Here is a 19,479-nt window from a genome sequence, read left to right on the forward strand (position 1 = left end):
TTAAATCGGCAGATCATCACTGTTTATATACTGGACTATTGTAATACTGCAATATTTAAATAACGATCCATGACTTAGATTGGCACTTAAGCTTGATGAACTAGGTTTCACCTCTAAGGGAATATTTTACTAGGAACAAACAAAAGCATCAAGTTAGAGAACTGGAAACATTTTCCACACAAGAAGTGACTTTGAGGCTGAAACTCTGTTCCTTTAGGTAATAGGCTGTTCATTAATAAGCAAGATGCACTCAACAGCGTACATTTTTCCTTTGCAATTAAAGATTTGTAAATTAATACATGGTAAAAGAACAGCCTAGTCTTTTTTGTGCAAGACATTTTCATACTCATCTGCACAGTTTAATTTGGATGTTTCAATACATCCATATCTATTAAAGTATTAAAATGTTGCCAAGTCAGCAGACAGGAGCAATGTACAACAGATGTGCCCAATTAGCAGTTGCCTTTTATGAATAATACTTAACTGGCATACTTGTGAACAAATGCTTTACTTGGCAAAAACCACCGAAAACTGTTAAATTGGCAAGAAAACCAATTTCTCATCTCTAAAAACAAATCTGTGCATTGTGCATCAATCAAACACTTTCTCACACTTGCAAAAAAAGCAATATTTATTAACACCAACACACAAGGTTTTCAAACATTCTCTGTAAATCTTGTGTGCCTCATGGGGCTTAGGAAATCACAAATGCATGCCTTTTTTGACATTTTACAGGTGTCACAGGGCAAAACAAACTGAATTCCCGATTCTCAAAGGCTATAAAGCACCTGAATGCTAGCAAAAATCTCTAGGAAAACATGATGGGGTTCCCAAGACAGATTAAAGCAGTGGAAATACTCTTGCCTTTGAGAATGAATATGCTGATCTTCACTGCACAGTACTTTATCTTCTTTTTTCCAAATGCATACAAAAAATGTACTTTTCTGTTTTTTTACAGTGCATGTTACAAAGAATTTGTCAAAAAAGTCATTTATAAAAAAAGAGCAGGCACTCTAACTGGGGCTGATACACAGGGATGCCTCATTTATATTTATATTAGTTCTCCTCTTTTGGAAGATGTATACCCCCCTTCCCAGTTTAAAGTTCTATTAAAGTTGCTTTTCACAATAATGGAAAAAATAACTTCTTGTTTTTTAAATATACTACCTATTGTAAGACACTGAATTACTTAAACAGCAGCTGGACAAAAAATTCAAGGAGAATGAAAATTGCATATATAAAAAATACATACTGTATGTAGAAGGGATTCGAAGTGCTTCCTTCCTGTGATTTGAAGTGATAAAAACTAGTGTTTTTAGTCGATAAGCAAAACAATCAAGAAGCGCTCACTAAAAGACAGTGCTGGTTTTCTTAATCTGAGTATTTAAAAACAACTGTGGATTTGAATGGTTCTAGAAAAAGGAACAATAAAGTGATGGCTTTAAAACATGATTAACTTAAATGCTGAAAAAACAAATTTCCCATGAAAACGTGCTACATTTAAAAATATTTTAATGAGGACATGGGTGATGTATTTCAAAGCCCTTGATAGTTTTACAAGAGGGGATATGTAAAAGAAGCAAACGTACTGTCTGTCAGAAACACAACCATGAGAGATATCGTTACAGGGGAACGAAGTTGCTCTCAATACAGCTATGTAGTGAGCATGATAATCCAAACAGCTTCCTCTGTTCCTCTCATCTCTGGACATTCTGATGGTGTAAAACGAAGATACAAATATACAAACCTCCAAGATTAAATCCTTTACAGGAACAATAAGCTCATGTAACAAACTGCTTAACAAATTATGTTAGGTAGGTTTGGATTCTACACCACCAGCTCAAACCACATACAAACTGCCCAAACCAACCTGGGATTCTTAATTCTGCATGAAGAAACGTCTTATACCTCACTGAGACGCTTAAGACAGATCAGATCTTTAAAGGGACTGCATTTTCCATCACCTTTTCAAAACCCCTGACAAAGGAACCCTCCACTAGAAAATAAACAGTAGCCCTTTGGAGTTCTTGGTACCAGGACTTTTTTGGATAATTTTATTACCTTTCAGAGAAACATAATTGCATGTCGACAATTGTTTCGCTAGTCCTGCAACAATCGAGGTTGTTGCGCAGTCGAAGTCAAAACCCTGGTATTTGCTTCAGTAGTGCAGCTCCCTATGCCGGGACCTGGCTGGACAAAGGGAATAAAGTGACATTTGGGGTGCAAACGGACAATTACTGAACATCAGTCCCACAAGCCATTCACTGACAGTACCAAAGGAGTTTAAATGCTGGTGGCAAATCCTTAGTGTGCCTTACTCTACCTCACCACAACAGTCATGTGCGCTTACAGCAAGAGCGCTCGTTCTCCGACAATCGGGGGATTGCCTTCACTGCAGTAACAGATGTGTTAAAAATACTATGGAATGGTGCCACTACAATTTCAAAAATATATATATTTTTTTTTTTACTGTGGCTGGTACACTCCAGGTGTTCAGGAAAACTTCCACCTTTTCCGTTATGTCCCAGGGAAGTCTGGGTTTTCAACAGCACCTTGATAATACGGCAGGTGTCTGGGTCATCGGCGCTAGAAACATTCCAGATAACGTGCTTTCGGCTTCCTTGGAGGCCCTGCAAGCCTGATGGAGCCGGGACGGAAGGTCGTTATAAAAGTAAGGGAGTTCTCTCTCCTGCAGGTTCCCTCCGCCGAAACATATCCTGCACTCTGCTTTTCAAGCGGCTCCGCAGCGAGGGGATGTGGTAGCTGGGGTCCAGGATGTTGGTCTTCCGCCTCTCCCTCTCCTGTTTCCACATGAGGTAGGGGCTGGGTGGGAAGAAGGGCCTGCTGCGCTCCCGGTACAGCTGCAGCACCACGCCGCTGACCGCCAGGACTGCCCACACCGTGGTCAGGATGTAATCTGCAAGAGCACAGGGAGACACTTCCATCCCTTAATTGTGAATTTAACAAATCACACCTTTCACGAAGAGCAAAGGGAAGAGTAGTCGCAGAGCCCAAATAAGCCATCTGAAAAGGAGCTGATCGGCTCCACCGATGCTTCCGAAGTTCAGAAAAATATCTGAAGCAGGAGACAACGAACAAAATGGAAAATGTGATTCATAAGGAGGGCAATAACTACAAATAAAGGAATGAATATGTTTAGTGCTTTTCCTCCTGCATGAAGCCATACTGCATGTGCTTTACATTCAAGAACATGTACCACTGAAGTACGGCTCTCCCTGTAAGTGCCAGACCAGGTAGCCATGTGAGAAACTGCTTCGCCAATGGGATTATTTCATCAACCTGTAGGACAGAACAGTATACGTGCTTCAGTACAAAGGAGGAGCGGTCATGCTCACCTATTCCTTGAAAAGGCACGTTTGTGAAGGCTCTGCTGAACTGATTGTTTAAGGCTCTCTTCAGGACATCTAATGTAATGTAGGAGAGGCTGGTGTAGATGTAGCTGTTCACAGCTAAAATTACTGCATAGCCGCCGGCAACTCCACAGGCAGTGATATTCCCCTAGGAGAAATGAAGCATTTTATCATCCTGCACCCTCTGAAACCAGTTAAGACTCAGCATTCTGAAAATATTTCAGGTGGGGAGCTGCGTCAGCATGCGTAGGCTGCAAAGGAACAAGTAATAGGTTTAATTCCATGCTGAAAAAAAGAAGAGAGAAAACACAACGTTTCGGCCGTGGAGCCTTCACACCTGAAGAAGGCCCCAAGGCCGAAACGTTGTGTTTTCTCTCTTCTTTTTTTCAGCATGGAATAAACCTATTACTTATTCTGAAAATATACCACTTGAATTCAGCTACTCGACCAAGTTATTCTATACTTGCTCAACAGAAACATCCCACTAAGTGTAGGTGCTAAAACAGTAATGTGTTCTTTTTTTCCTGTCAATAAGGCAACAAAGGGAATTAAATCAAGAACTAAAATGTTTTGCTGCAGTACAGTGCGAGAGTTACTGAGTTGGTTAGCTAGGAACTGGAGCTGCTGTCTGAACGGATGCTGAAAGATGTTCCCAATTTCTCCACTGAGGAGAGAGGGCGGAGAACACATGGGCTTGGAAGCCCGCTCCTGGAGGAGGAGGGCTGGGATAGACTGATGACAGGCAGAAGCAGGGAGCTGGAGTTACTGGAAGGCAAGAACCCGGGTTCTGAATTAGATGTGTGTGAATACAGGGAGCCACTGGAGGGAGTGGAGTAATGGAGTAGCATGAGAAAAGCAAGAAAGATTAATTATTATAGACGTGCCTACTTATTTCTATGATGTCTACTGTTAGATTCTGGATCTACGGTAATTTATACGGTAGTTTGAATGCTTCTCCTCTGCGACAGCCTTCTGGCACATGTGTGCCTTGTTGTGCTTAGGCTAAGCTCTGGGATGCTTTCAGCTACAGAGCAGCTCTCGAACTACACAATTAAAACCTCTTATTCAGGAAGCTTAAGATCTAATCATATACACGTACTGAGGAAAACTTCTCTGTTCATGTTAGTCTTCCAGCAGGAAAAGACAGAAGTCACATGCTGTTTTTCGGCATGTGGTCTATAAAAGAGCTGCAGTTTCGAGTACAATGGATGTTTGAAGTAACGGACGACTCATGGACGAGAAAGACAGGGTGACCATGCACGTGGTAAGACCTGCTTTATCTCTTTCTGTATTAAAGGGAATGCATTACGATCTTACCTCCCTGGGCCACCTGAAGAATATTAAAGGAATGATCACAACAACGCTACAGAATGTTGGCCAGAACACAGAATCCGTACGGAAAATGGACAAGTCTCCTGGAGAGAATAAAAAACAATGTTTTTAACATAAAACCCATCTTAGCATCCAATGCAGTAATTATGAACTAAAACAGGACACACTGATAAAGCAGATGCCACATCTTTAGTTAAAATTTTACTCCACAAGATGTCCCACTACATCCATCCGTTTTGTAACCATGTCTTCCAATTCAGGGTCCCGGGGGAGCCGGAGCCTATCCCGACAAGCAGCGGGCACAAGGCAGGGAACATCCTGGACGGGACTCCAACCCACTACATAACCCCCACAAACTAAGGAACAGACGTATTAAACTTTTATGACAAACCACGGTTACTACAGCCCCTGATCAAGCACGCCGTTTTCCAAACTAAAGCACAAAACATGTTACTGAGGTGTAAATGTATTCCCAGCTACCGCTGACTTACCTACTGGGGTGAAGAATAAAAGGGAAGACACAAGGAACCCCAGGATCAGCCCTACAATCACGACGCAGAGGAGCACCGAGCCGAACCTCCACCAGCACAGAACCAGCAGAACCCCTCCAGCGGCGCCCCCCAGGGCGGTCAGGCCCAAGCGCACTGCCAGACACACAGAGCACTCAGACTTATAGCTTTGGCCTACAGAACACTTTCAGAGCATTTGAAAATCCCTGCCAACATCTTCTAACATCAGAAACGTCTCTGAAGAGATCCAGTCCTTTCTAACCGCAGAAGAAAAAGAGCAGAAATAAAGAGAAAAAAGCACCCACAATATCCTCACCTTTCTGTTTGGGTATATGTCACAAAGGGTACTAAAAGCTGGGCCAACACAACTGCCTTGTGTTTTCTGTATTATATTCAAAGCTTTCTGACCCCTGTTCATGATTGTACACAAAGTCCTCTATTCCCTGGCCATGAAATTTGATTTAGCTTAATAAGCAGCACATGAAAGAAGATAAGGATTATTACGTTAAGTTACATAAAATTGAGCTTCCTCCCTTCTAATAACTTAATATCAATGTGATTGCATTTCAAAAGTACTATGAAAAACCTAATTTGCAGAAGCCATCATAAACCCCATAGTGCCATCAAAGTAACTTATGTACTGCAAACTAATCATGGAATATCAATATTTTTTAAGAAAGCAAGTGCACGACTGAATGTATTTAACATCTGTCTACAATTGAATGATTTCACACCAACTATGTTATTCCTTATATTTATTTAAATGAACAGGGACAAATTCTTGTTTTCAATAATGACATGGCCAGGAGGCTTATGAAAGCATAGCGGAGCAAGAGGCCAGATCTGACAATCAGGACAAGCCACAGGTGTGCTGGCTGAATAAAAGCACCTTTCTGTTCATGGAGAGGGGCGAAGATGTGTGGACAGAGTGCAGAAAACCAAGCTTTCAGAAGGAGAAAAGAAGGGATGTGAGTGAACCGGTCTTTCTTTGACATTGGAAGATAACATCAGAAAGGTTTACAAATGGTATATCATTAAAGTTACTTCTTGAAAGAGGCCATTGTAGGGACTTCAACATGGCTGGGCAGATGGACTTGAGCTGAAGCCTTTTCTGTTTTTTTTATTTTTGACACAAGTCACTTTTTGTCACTATAGCAGTATACCAGACAAGCACTGCTACGCTTATTTATTACAAGCAGGGGTGCCATGTATTCCATCTGAATGTACAGTAACTGAGCATGCGAGGTCATGAGAAACAATGTTTCATTACATGACTGTATCACTGCCCACTTAATTAGCACAACAGCCACTCACTGTCGTAGTCCAGGGATGTCACTCTTGTAATAAGAATGAAGAACAGGAACGCCACAAAGACAAATCCCATACAGAACAGTTCTGAAGAGAAACAAAGTTGCATTATGATGAATACTACCTAAGCAACCACAACAGAAATGCTCATGCATAAAAAACACAAAACATTTTAAATAAACCAAGTCCATTTCTGTGGTCCTGGTTCTAACTAATTACTAATCAGTACTAATTACATCCTGAATCTCCTTCACCTTGTGTCCCTTTCTTTTGCTATTACCAACAACAGAGAATTCCTGTGAAATCAAATCCAACGTCTGCTATTTAATCAGTGTCACTTTTACTGCCATTCATGCACTGTTCCCAACAACGACTCGCCATCACTGAGGGAAACCTGCCTTTCAGATTTCCAGCTCAAAGTTAATTTACCACAACATCTTTCAAACAGAAGAATTCTTACCAGATTTGAAAAATCTGTGCCCGAAGAAGCAAACAAAAAGGCCAGCTATACCAGCGATGGTAAAAAAGACCTTTGTAGATATTCTTCCTGAAATTAAAAACACATACAAATACAGTGTAGAGTTAAATATATTCAAAATACATTGCTGTTTATGCACTCCTGAGAGATCGGAACAACAAAGTGGTTCTTCAATATTTATTACATATTTTATTCATATTTAAGGTTTTGAAAATGATTTCAAAATGATTACAATCTATATCCATGCCTGTTTTTTTCCCCACAAAACAAGCCTTCGTCTTAAAAAGTATCTGTTAACATCCTGTACATTCACAGGAAGGAGATCTTAAAAAGTGGATCAACCTTCTTTATTATACATCTAAAAGTGAGATTTTTATTTTGTATTATTTGTTTAGCAGATGCTGTTATCCAGAGGCACTTGCAAAACTGACAAAACTACATCAAGTACAAAACAAAACATTCAACAGAAAAGAAAAAATGCAAAAAAGAATGACAATAACAGAGAAGCAGGCACCTTAGAACAGTGTCAGTGAAGAGCGAAGTGAAAACAACGTCCACTGAGCAGGAAGTAATGTTCAAATAAGGTGTCACTGACTACAGAAAAGCAGGAACCGAGTACTGTACTGGTGAAAGTTCCCAACAGTGTGATCAGAGACCGGAGGTGCGGTCTGAACAGATGAGTTTTAAGGAGCAACCGAGTACTTCTGATTTCAACAGATAGCTCATCTAAGCCCTGCAGAGCCAGCGATGAGCACGCACTGGCTCTGGGGAAAGTGAAACGCAGAGGAGCAGGGAGAGATGAAGGACTGGAAAACAGACTGGGCCAGAGGGGTCTAGAAGACTTGTTTTGAAAAGGATGCACGCATTTTGTCTAGTGCAGGATATTTCAACCAATGTTTGCTGTGACCATGGACAAATGTCTGGAAGTGAATCCAGAAGCAGTCCATATGCTTTCCAGCCCATCCAGCTGAGCTCTGACTTAGACAATGCCCTACCCACAGCTAGAATGCAAACAGTGCCAAATACATCCTCTCAGAGAAAAACTCTAGTAGAAGGAAAGATCCAATGAGACAGGCGATGCATACCCAGAGTGTAGCAGTTGTCCAAGGTGGAAGAGAAATTGCAGGCATAGGTGTGAACGGGGACATAGGAGGCAGATGAGTTTAACAGTGGATCCCGCACTATAACGGAGTAGATCACCCCCTGGCCTGGAACAGAGCTGAAGGACACCATAGTTTTGTCGACTGACTTTAACATCACCAGCTGTAGAAAGAGGAGGAGGATAAAAATGTGAGGAACAGGGAACTAAATGCTGACATTGATCAATTATCTACACTTTTAAGACTTGTGGTGCAAGAACTACCTTCTTATTCAGCACTTGGATTATATTAGATCTCAGAATGACCTTTTGTCCCACTTGCAATGTAATCCTAGAATATCAAACTGAAAAGCTGCAGAAACATCCCCCTACCCCTTACCCCAGACTGCGCAAATATAGTCCCTGACGTACGTGCCATCGGGAAGGTCACTAAGGAAGGCTGCACGCCATGCAAATACTGCTTCTGTGAAAACAACAAACCCTAGAGCAGGATGAGAGTACAAGCAGACAGAAGTACTGTACTTCTGTATTTCACCTGCACCTGAAACCTGCCCAGATCTTGCACTCTTTTTTTTTTTTTTAAACAATCGAGAGACTTTCTGTAAGTAAGAATTCCATTGTACCAGTTCATGCACTGGTTACATATGGCAATAAAGTTCAAGTTTTACAACTGCCTCTCCAGGTAACCCAGAGAAGGTATGAAACCTTCACTGAAACTGCGAAAGGATCCCTTTGGCAGTGACACTGGAGGAGGGACTGTACTCACTTTTTTGCCATTGAGTACCATCTGCTGCACACTGGCCACCTTCTGTATGTGATCGATCAGGACCTGTTCGGAGAGGTCGTTCTCTGGCAGGAAGTACTGGTAGACGTCATACTCCAGGCGCCAGCGGGAGCTCTGCCCGCTGTTTACATCGCAAGGTGGTGGAGTGCGGCCCCTGGGACACAGAGAAGGGAGTCACTGCCGGGCTCCCGGACCGGATTGAAAAAGGCACTGGGAGAGTGCCAAAAATAAACTCGGAATCCACAGAGGAGCCGTTAGCCAAGGAAAGGAGAATGTTATTCCTGCAATGCCACATGCCCAAATGTAGGCAAAGGAGAATTCTTTTCCAGGATATAATTAATGTGGAAAGAAGGTAGTAAAGTGTAGATGCACAAACACTGTAAAATGCGTGCAACATAAAATTGAAAAAAGTCAAAGGTTAAATTTAGAGGGTTCTATGTCATTTTAAATACATTTTTGAAGTGCATTTGAACACAAGAACAGGAAGCACTTCTTTACCTAAAGAACTGTGGGACTATGAAACAAGCTGTTCTAGCCAATATCCCAGCTTCTTCCAGGGAACGGCTGGGAGAGATCTTTGGATTCATGATCTACTACAGTACCTAACCGACTAGGTGGGCTGAGTACCCTCCCCTCCCTTGTAACCGTTCTTTTCCCAAGCATGTGGAAAAGGAGTCCAGTGGGAGGAACTCTTCAGAGCATTACAATACCGACAGAATGGCCATTAGGCTCATTGTCCCTTCAAGCTCCATTTCTAAACTTTTTATTCTGGGAGCAAACTCCCCAGGCATTAAATCTCCTTGAGCCCTTGATTTTGCCAGTGGAATCCCAAACTATCTGGCGTTAACCACTGCTCAGACTGCACTGTTGTATGGAATGAAAAAATAACAGGAATAGGAAAATTTCAAACATTTCAGACAGCTGGAAAACGCTACCTCGCGTAACCAATATTCGCAGGTGCAAACTGAATGATGGTCTCGAACAAATTGTACTGCAGGTAAATGTTGGGATCAACAAGGAGGTTATACTCAGTGTTACAGCCTCCAGGAACAGGGTCTGCAGAAACAGAAAAGAACATTTTCATTTTATTAATCCTGCTACATTTACTGAAAATATTAAAATCTTAAACTGCATTCATGTAATTGGAACATTCAGAAACACTCAAACATCACAGAATGCTTAAACAAACATTATAATAGTAGCCCGGAGCATGAATTTGTAAAAATATAACCAGTTAACAAGAGACGGAACTGAAGAGTCTGAATTATCAGAAAAGGGAAAGACATCCTGTTGTTGAACACCACAGAGATGTGGTTTTTAATCCTGGTCCTGGAGTACGTCTGTGCCTGCTGGTCTTTGTTCCAACTGGGCCTTTAATGATCACTGCAGCAGGTAACTCATCCATTTCCTTTTTTTCTGCACTCGGGCCTTTTTTTTAATAAAAAATCCTAGTAGAGGTTCTAGATGCAGATTCTGGGTAACTCTGCCTTTTCATCATCAATGGGTCACCAAATAAGAGCTGTTTAGTCTGAAACACGGGAGACGATTCTTAATTCTCAAACTGCATGAAGTTCAGTGTACTGAAAATGCTGGAAATAAGACTAAGTAATTTTTTAAACCAATGACTGAAGGCAGAAACAAAAACTAAACCAGCAAGCATATAGGTTCCCTTCCCTGGTTTCTCATTTTTCTCCCCCCTTCCCTCTGGTAAGCATTATAGGAGCATAAAGCCACAAACTTCCAGATTCAGAGAGCGTTTCTTCCCACAAGCTGTCAGATTACTGAACTCTACCCCTACCACTGGCTCACACTGAGGTTTTTTTTTCTAAGTTATATGTTATTTAACTTGTTGTTGCTGCCGCTGTTTTGTGTTTTTGGTGTTTCCTTAATGTCTTGTATTGGAGCACACATGCAAATAAGCATTGCACTTATTGTTTATTGTGCGTATGACAATAAACTGAACTGAACTGTAGGTTATCAATTAGCACTGGTAATTAAACAAAAAACCAGCAGACACAGATGGACTCTGGGACAAGGATCTTCAACATCTTACACACAGAAAGACACTCATTCGATAAATCTTTTCCTTAAAGACAAAGTGAAGACAGCTGAACTTCAAGTGCTGTTTAACTCACGGATTTCCCTGTAAGGTAAGATCACACCCGTCCCAGTGATGGCGCTGCGCTCAGGAGACCGAAGGTACCAGGTGAGGGTTCTCTGCAGGCGCAGGAGAGGGAAGAGCAACCCTGCATCGGAGCCATTCAGAGAGGAGCTCGAGGTCAGCACCTGAAATCAGGGCAAAAGGGTGGTAAACTGGCTTTTCAAGTTATTCAATAAGGCAACCGGCAACTTCTGATAAGGAGGAGGTCTATGTTAAAGTAATTTTGTAGCAGGGAAACAAGAGCAAAGTGCTGTTTAACTCACGGTTAAACAGCACTTTGTTAGTGGCATGGCTTCATGCCTTATTCAAGTATGATTATGTTCATCAAAATCTCATCGGAGTGGTAGTATAAAGGAATTATGTAATTACACACAGATGTGTGAATATGATCTCACACACATGACCGCACAGTCAACCCCATTTAGCTGCTGGTCTTCCTTTATTACAAAACAATCACACTAATTTTTTTTACTAGGTCTGATCTTTTCAGGGCTTGATGTGTTCTTTACGCATCATCGGAATGGGAGAAGAAACAACAGAACCTCTGAGTATACTACAACAGCCGCCACATGATTGCTTCCCTACAGCGCAGCAGCCGTGCAGGGTCCTGGCTGGCCCAGTCACTGCCGCAGTCTGTAGCATACACAGCGTTAACAAGACTCATGACTCTCTGGTGCTCGCTGCTGTAACTTGACCTCTTGACAAGCAGCATCACTTGACTTTCCCTCACTGTGTCACGCTTGTATCTTGTCTGGACCCTCATTCCCATGATGGGTGTGATGATCCAAAACCTTCCTAGAGAGGAGATAAACCTCAGACTACCAGAAATATTTTTTTATAGATCCTTTAAAATTGTACTGCAGAAGTTCAAATCAAACATTAATAATACTGACTAGTACAAAAACAGGGAAGTGAAAGAAAGCAGTTTATAGTCTTGGCTAACAACAGTTAACAGAAAATTACTTTAACAACCAAAGAATACTATATAATCTAACAATTACACAGACTGTAAGTTTATTTGTTGTGTTACAATAGACAAAGACATGCTTGTATAAAATGTTTTGCAGTATAAAATGCTGCACATTTTAGAGACTGTATATTGATTTATTTTGAAAAGAAATTCATCCACGAGGAAAAAATGAAAAGAAGCAAAAAAATGATTTGATGGGAGGTAAAGCACTGTGCAGATGGAGAGTTTCCACACTTAAGTAAACAATTTACTTTAGATCTAGGAGCTTGCTTTTGTCCCAGTATATCCACCATAAATCCACTAATGTCTACTTAATTGGCAAAACTGCCCTGTACAGAAAGAATTAGCAGGGATTACTGAATAGCTCTTAGCTACGTCAAATTAAGCTTAATAAACATTACTGGCAGAATCCCCACTTCAGTTTTCTGTTGAGGTGTAAATACTGGAGGCTTTCAAGCATTGCACATATCAGAAATTAATATTAAAGTTAATCTTAAGGGCTGTGATCATTATGCACTGTTAAATTGTTGGCATTTCCAAAACCTTAGTTTTCTGTCTCCCCAGAGCAGTATAAATCTCTGGTCGTAGCAGCGGCTCCTACCCGGTGATAAGACACTGTGGCATTCTGGTGCTGCGTGTGGAGCTGGAAGGTGATGTAGGTGACGTCTGCGGGGATTCTGGGTATGATGGCTTCCACAGTGGCGTTCTGCAGCAGACTCACGTTCCGGAACCTTCCCAGCGCGAAAACGATGCGGCCTGGGAAAAAATAAAAAACTTCAGCCCACATGGCAAACTCCACCTTCGAGCACAAGGTCGTGCTTGAAGAGTTACAACAAGGATGAGCCTTCTTTCAAAATGAGGACAAATTTAAGGGCTTCCTTCTACAAATCCACACCCAGCAGTCTGTAATATAAGGGCATTAAAATTGTTTTATACTTATGTACCAAGTTCACAGTACATAGTAACATATATCGTATAAGATAGCAGTAGTATAAGCAGTAACATAGCTGAGCTTTACAGATATATGATCATCTCCGCCTCTTGATGATTAGTTTACCGTGTTTTGGGGAATTGCTTCCATGATTAGTGTTGCATTAGAATTCCTCAAATCTGAAAAGGGAATCAAGACATCTTCAGGCACTCTCAAAATGAGTTCACAGATTCTGTACTTTATTCACCTAAAAAGAAGAGGGTTTTCTTGAGGTGTTTGCACACTGTGATTCACAGTTTACAGTGCCACCTTCTGCTTATTCTTTTACTTCTGTCAGCTACTCTGAGATTACAGGGGTGTTAAAGACAGCTCCTTTTCTGGGACACTGGAGCCCTGCTGGTGTTGTCGTTGCAGGCTCACTAGTAAATCATGTGAGCTGAATGCTGGAAAATATCTAAAAGTATATGAAACGGATTTTGATAACATCAAAATCTAAACAACTTCTCAACGTCACATGGGGTCCCAGGAATTTTCTTGTTTCCTTGAAAATTTGCTATGTCACAACCTTGCCAGACACTTTAACTGCTGATTTTATTGCCTGTAATCCATTAATGGATCTCTGCTGTGGATTAGAGCACATGACTGTTTAGGTGGTATAAAACACTGTTTAAGACGTATTAGCAAAATACCAGTGTAGAGCCAGATTTACAGGCCCTTTGGATTGTGAAGAAGAAAGCTCAAATCCCACTATAATATACTACAGAAAAAACTATTATGATTTAACTGGATTGTGAAGAAGAAAGCTTAAATCCCACTATAATATACTACAGAAAAAACTATTATGATTTAATTGTTTTTAAAGTATAAAAGATTCTGGTTATAAATTTAACATATCTGTGAAGTAACTGACCTAAACAGCATGCTCTCACAAAATGATAGGGTTGGTTTTTCACAGTTTCACCTGACGTTTGCAGTGTAACCAAGTTTATTAATAATAGCACTATGTGGCTTTAAATGCGGACTACAAACATTTATATAGCCCATAGAGCGAAAAGACCTCTGGAATACTTCATTATTGAACGCAACATACACAAGCTTAGTGTACTTATTAGCGTTTCTCAATCAAAGGAGCCAGCTGGCAGCGTTTCAGAACAATTTTCCGCCGAGCAGACCATCTGTGATACAGGTCGTTTTCAGTTTCCTTTTTTATGCAAGATTTGTCCCCATAGCCTTTTACCTATAAGGCCTACGTGTAAATGTTAGAGCACATGCTGCAACTTCACGATCTGACTTCACGAGCTGAACGATCTGAAACCGGTCCAGATTAGTGTAGCTGATGCTCTGTACGGCTTGCTTGCCTGACTAGGAAAGTTTTGCGTTTCAAAGAACTTGTATTTCTGCACAGTACCTTACAAACAGGAAACAGTTGTACAGTATATTCTATTTTTTAATATGCTTTATTGCACACAGCATTGGAGCCACAATAAATACTGACATATACCTGATCAAAAAAACAAACTAAAGGATACAAATCACTATCTGGAGACACGCCATGCACCGCATTGCAAAATTGCATGTGAGCCTGTATATGTAGGCGCTTCACACACAGGAGGGGACCCACAGTTTCCACCACTGAAGAGTAGCATGTACCTGACTGGCTATTCTGCACCCCTGACCCCACAGCACAGCAGCAGCCAAGTAGACAAGTGAGACGCTGCTTCACCAGTTGAATTAAGGAACAGCTTGAGAGAAACAAGATTGTACAACACAAGAGCAACCAACAGTTCAAGATTTAGACCCGGGTACAGTGAGCAGGAGACCAGACTCAAATGAGCAAAGCCAATGAGAAGCCGTGTATACATGGGAGAATTCAAAGATGTATGACGGAGCCAGATTATTTAGAGCCTTATAAGTCAGTAACAAGATCTTGTATTGAACACGTGACTTACAAGTATTAGTAGAAGTAATATACTGCCAGAGTCTAGTGTGAGCTTACAGCCTAGAGTTTTGGACATTTTGCAGCACATATTACCCATAGAGCAAAGACTTACAGAAAGCAAGCCTTAACATTATAAATGCATGAATCAAGCACTCAGTGTCGGACATCGATAGAATATTCCTAATATGGGCAATATTTACAAGACGGAAAACAAAAGATGCGTTAATCAAATTTTTCACAAAGGGTTCAAAAGACAGGAGAGGATTAAGTATGACTCCCAAATTCTGCACTAGGGCTGACACCTGAATGGGGAACTCATCCACCATTAGTGTGAAACTCTCCGGCTTTTCCGGCTGATATTTACTGCCCAGACCAGTAAAACTGGTTTTGTTCCTGTATAGTTCCAAGGACTTGAGTGTCAATCACAGCTTAATGTCAGACAGACAAGAGATAAGTGACAGAGATGGTAAATCAGAAGGGGGAAGAGGTTATGAGATGGATCTGCGTAGTATCTCCATTGCAATGAAAGTGAAGACCATGTCTGCGTGCAGCCTGACTGAGAGGAAGCATATAAGTAATACAAAGCAAAGGGCCCAAGACTGAACCCTGCAGCACACCGTAATTGACCAGGGACATGAGAGATTTATGTGAATCAAAACACCGCCTGTTAATCATTTATGAAAGGAGCCAGTTAACTACAGTACCACTGATAAAAATGTATGCGAGTGATCGAGCAACACTCAATCACTGACCGTAAAAACTGCATTAACATCAAGAAGCATAAGAATGCTTTGGCCCCAGAGTTGAATGCTTCAAGCAAACTTTTCACTAAACTGACATGAGCAGACTCAGTGTTATGATTAGTACTAAATCCAGACTGGAAGGGTTCAAAAAGCTCATGTGATCCTGTAAGTGATGTGCAATCACATGTTCTAAAACCTTAGATGGGAATGGTAAATTAGAAATTGGTCTGTAGTTCATCATTATATCAGAATCCATGCCAGGTCTCATTAGTATAGGAGTAATTAATGCAGTTTTTAACGCAGTAGAGACCACTCCCATGGAAAAGGAACAGATGATCCAATTAGCGTATTAATTAAAAAATGAGATACAAATGAAGAAATCCTTGACTTTTCACTTATATTTCATATTTCAGAGTGAAGTTAATGCAGCAGAACTTACTATAAGAGGCGAGTTGGCTTTCTGTGACATTCGCTGTGCTTAAACACTTTTTTAAACTTAAAACATGCATTTTTTATCAAAATAAATAATACAAAATGTCTGTGATAATCCCTTTCAAATTTACTCATGGTACTGGAAGCGTCTCCAGTGATTAGCAAATTGAACAAGCTTCTAATAACAGACATAACTGTCTGATTTGGCCTAAATGTGATGAAACAGCTGTTTTTTTAAGTTATGTTTACAAAAACCTAATAATTTAATGTTGTTACAGAATAACTAAATTACGATTGGTAATTAGTCACACTCCTGTCAAGTTTAAATATACTAAATTCCTCAGAAATGCCATATGAGCTTGGATAATTGAATTTTGAAAAAGCCTCATGATAAACCTCAATGCTTTGTGGCATTTTTTTTTATTTGGTGTAGTCCTAATCCATTATAGACATATTTTCAGAATAATACAAACATTGTTTTTGACAAGACTGAAATTTGATCCACCAGATGAAGCAAAAAAAAAAACCTGTAGTCATTCTGGATGAACGTGTTGAGATCTGTGGTCCCCAAAATAGATCAGTGTACTTCAAACTAGTACATTACTGGGAGTAACAGTGACATAATTCTTAAAATTCATACATTTTAAAATTCTTAAAAATAAAATTCTTTGTGTAACACAAAGATTAAATTCTCCGGTACATAAATGAAAAATCCTGACGTTGTTTGCAACGTCTTAATTCAGCAATGATAAAAAAAACAACAAATACATTCTGTTCAACACACTGCAAACCTGCGGTGAAGGCTCCATCAGCTGCTGTGGAAATACCCGCCCTGTGTATCAAACAAACATGAGGCTGATACGCTCCATCTCTGCATCTTCCCAGCGCAACAACCTCACCGCACACTCCCCATCAGCCATTTCACCAGCCGATAGGCACGTCAGTGTCAGGGTTACCACTCTGCCACTACCACCCATCCCCTTGTTACTTTTTTTAAAGTGTCACTATCCAGGTAAAAGGCTCTGAACCATCAAGGCCGCAGGGGGTGATGACCAAGATCACTCCAAAGGCACCTGGGTGCAGGTAAACTGCGAGCCCCTGAGGTCCTCCACTGCAACCCTTCACTCACATACTGCGGTTTTCTCGCCTACCTGCCGCGCTGTAGTGCACAGTAATAAGTCATTCTGGAAACTGCATACCTGATATATCCAGCTCAAAGCTAACTCGCTCTGCTTTCGCACGAAACAAAAATAAACCGGCTTCCTCTGCACAGGCAATGCCCACCTATCTGGCTGCCTGGTTTGAACTTTAAATGGTTGCTCCCGGTGTCCTACAAAGGGAGGTGAGGTTTAAAGGCAACGTGGGGAAATCGACACATTTGCAAACGCGCAGATTGGGGAATAACTTTGCTGTGTATCGATTATTAATTCGGCAGCCACGGGGGCGCGTCAGTGGTTGTATTTCTGGAGCTATGCACGTTTAAGAATAACTACAAAGTCATAAGACCTTTTCCTCGAAAAAAATATAAACATCCAAAAATGTGTGTCCTATATTTAAATGCACGAACTCGGAGTCGTGCCTGATTTTAGTCTCTTTCTCACTTAGTTTCAGCGCAGCTGGGGGATCGGTCCGTCGGGATCCGGGACCGAGTTTGACACCTCTGTGCTTGAAGAGCCTCTTATAAGATCGTCTTCTGGTTTGTGCTCCAAATTAAAAATCCTCAAACTGCCTCCGTCTACTCCGACTTACACAACGTGCGTCTTGAGATCTTTCAAGTCTGGTCGAGGCAAACGTTCAGCCGCTGAAACGCACAGCCCGGAGCTGCGCTCGACGTTTTGCAGCCCAACACTTAATCAGACAAGTCTTCATCAGATAAGGAGCTCGGGGTGAACAAAAAAGCTGAAGACCCATAAACTACCCCTGAGCAATGCATACTGCCAGATGACGCTAACCCCCCCACCTATATTATTACTATTAACTGAAAGAATGACGCCTAGACTGCACGGCAGCTCTTCAGTGCCAATTTCCCAGGGTCTGAGGGTCAGAAAGCGTACATTGAGAAGGAATGCACGTTAAAAGTCTTCTGCCTCGGCTGCTTTCATCTCCTCCGGTGTTTTCGTATAATAAGGCACCGGATCAGCACAGGTGCCTGTGCTCAGCTGCTGCAATGAAATAAACCCAGCAACACTCACCGGGACTCGACACCTGGGACACTGCTCCATCCCACAGCATAGCAACGAAGGGGACCAGGAATATCCCCCACAACGGCCGGCGGAACATGATTATTAACGTGCTGCAGCGGCTACAAACGCCAATACAGCTCAAACGACAAGAGCCCGCTGCTCGGTCAGAAAGGGAGGCCGGCCAGACGCCGTCTGTCCATGGCTAGGCGCCAGGCGGACCTGGGCGGCGAGGAGGAGGAGGAGGAGGAGGAGGAGACGGCCCCGGGTCCGAGCCGGTCTCTAAACCAGCGACACCAGCCGGCAGCTGCGCAGCGCCCCGACTGCCCGCTTCAAGCGCGCGAGCGCCCCCCCCGCGCCGCCGCGCATCCTCACTCGCGTCCCCGAGCACCCACTTCCGCCCGCAGCAGCGCGCTCGCCCCGCTCCGCCCCAGTCACAGCCAGCAGCCCCTCCGCGCCCCCGCGGCCCGCGGTCCGCGCCGCCGCTAAAGAGCGCCCACCTGACCCGGCGGCTTCCGGGCGCGTTGCCGTGGTTACGTAAGATCGAAGAGCAGAGGAAACCAGCCCCAAAATCTGCAAATACAACAGGGTGTTCGTTATTTTTTTTTAAAAAAAAAAGGTCTTTGACCTACTTCGAAGAAAGAAAGAGAGAGAAAAAAAATGCCTGACCGAACAATGCTGTTTTTTTGTTTAATTTTTTTGAAGGCGATTTCGACATTTCAACCAGGCCCGTTGCTCTACCCGTTTGGGCAGGCCTCCCGACAGCTCGGCAGGTCACTCTGGGATTAGCTGGGGACATTTCGCCATGGTCAACTGTATTTTTAATGCGGGTGATCCTATTAAAGCATCACGCACCTCAGATCCCGTCTGATAAAATTAACCCCAGCTGCTTCCTGGGTCAGCCGTACCTGAGCGAAAATGCTGTGGATTCAGCACATAGTGTGTACACAGAATAACCTTAAATCCATTATTACAAATTTCACAAGGACCAGTCCAGTCCAGTTTATTTGTCATATGCACAAGTGCAATGAAATGCTTGTTTGTTTGTGTGCTCCAATACAAAGACATTAAAGGAATCACCAAAAACAAACACAACAACAGCAGCAGCAACAAGAAGTTAAATAACATACAGCTTAAAACAAGTCAGACAAGCAGTGTGAGAAAAAAAAACACATCCGCGTGAGTCAGTGGTAGGGGTCGAGGGCAGTAATTTTCTGTTTACGCTTTTCTACAATTTATACA

The 19,479-nt window shown here is 42.0% G+C and overlaps 1 protein-coding gene across 3 annotated transcripts; it reads right to left on the bottom strand.

The window, feature by feature from the left end:
• Positions 1–612: 612 nt before the first annotated feature.
• tm7sf3 (transmembrane 7 superfamily member 3) lies at positions 613–18,597 on the bottom strand. Of its 3 annotated transcripts, none has more exons than XM_088923591.1 (12): positions 18,250–18,597; positions 12,614–12,768; positions 11,017–11,167; positions 9,817–9,937; positions 8,864–9,035; positions 8,084–8,261; positions 6,981–7,067; positions 6,527–6,607; positions 5,195–5,347; positions 4,689–4,786; positions 3,357–3,519; positions 613–2,917 (listed from the first exon to the last, which is right to left on the bottom strand). In XM_088923591.1, the coding sequence occupies exons 1-12, from the start codon at positions 18,335–18,337 to the stop codon at positions 2,664–2,666; spliced, it is 1,701 nt and encodes a 566-aa protein (XP_088779717.1). In that variant the 5' UTR covers positions 18,338–18,597; the 3' UTR covers positions 613–2,663. The 3 variants fall into 3 exon arrangements, with proteins under 3 accessions (XP_088779717.1, XP_088779718.1, XP_088779719.1); XM_088923592.1 differs by having other exon boundaries at positions 8,864–9,002; positions 18,250–18,586; XM_088923593.1 differs by lacking the exon at positions 5,195–5,347 and having other exon boundaries at positions 18,250–18,593.
• Between the last annotated feature and the right edge of the window lie 882 nt (positions 18,598–19,479).

The sequence above is a fragment of the Atractosteus spatula genome, chromosome 8 (genome assembly GCF_055471065.1).
Source record: "Atractosteus spatula isolate fAtrSpa1 chromosome 8, fAtrSpa1.hap1, whole genome shotgun sequence".
In the NCBI taxonomy this organism is placed as follows: Eukaryota; Metazoa; Chordata; class Actinopteri; order Semionotiformes; family Lepisosteidae; genus Atractosteus; species Atractosteus spatula.

What these genes read in the sequence shown, in the direction of transcription:
- tm7sf3 (XM_088923591.1), bottom strand. Translation starts at nt 18,337, where the DNA reads ATGTTCCGCCGGCCGTTGTGGGGGATATTCCTGGTCCCCTTCGTTGCT. An exon ending in GTCCCAGGTGTCGAGTCCCG is followed by an intron (nt 12,769 to 18,249) that starts GTGAGTGTTGCT and finishes ATTTTTTCCCAG; the next exon opens with GCCGCATCGTTTTCGCGCTG. An exon ending in GCGAATATTGGTTACGCGAG is followed by an intron (nt 9,036 to 9,816) that starts GTAGCGTTTTCC and finishes TCTGTGTCCCAG; the next exon opens with GGGCCGCACTCCACCACCTT.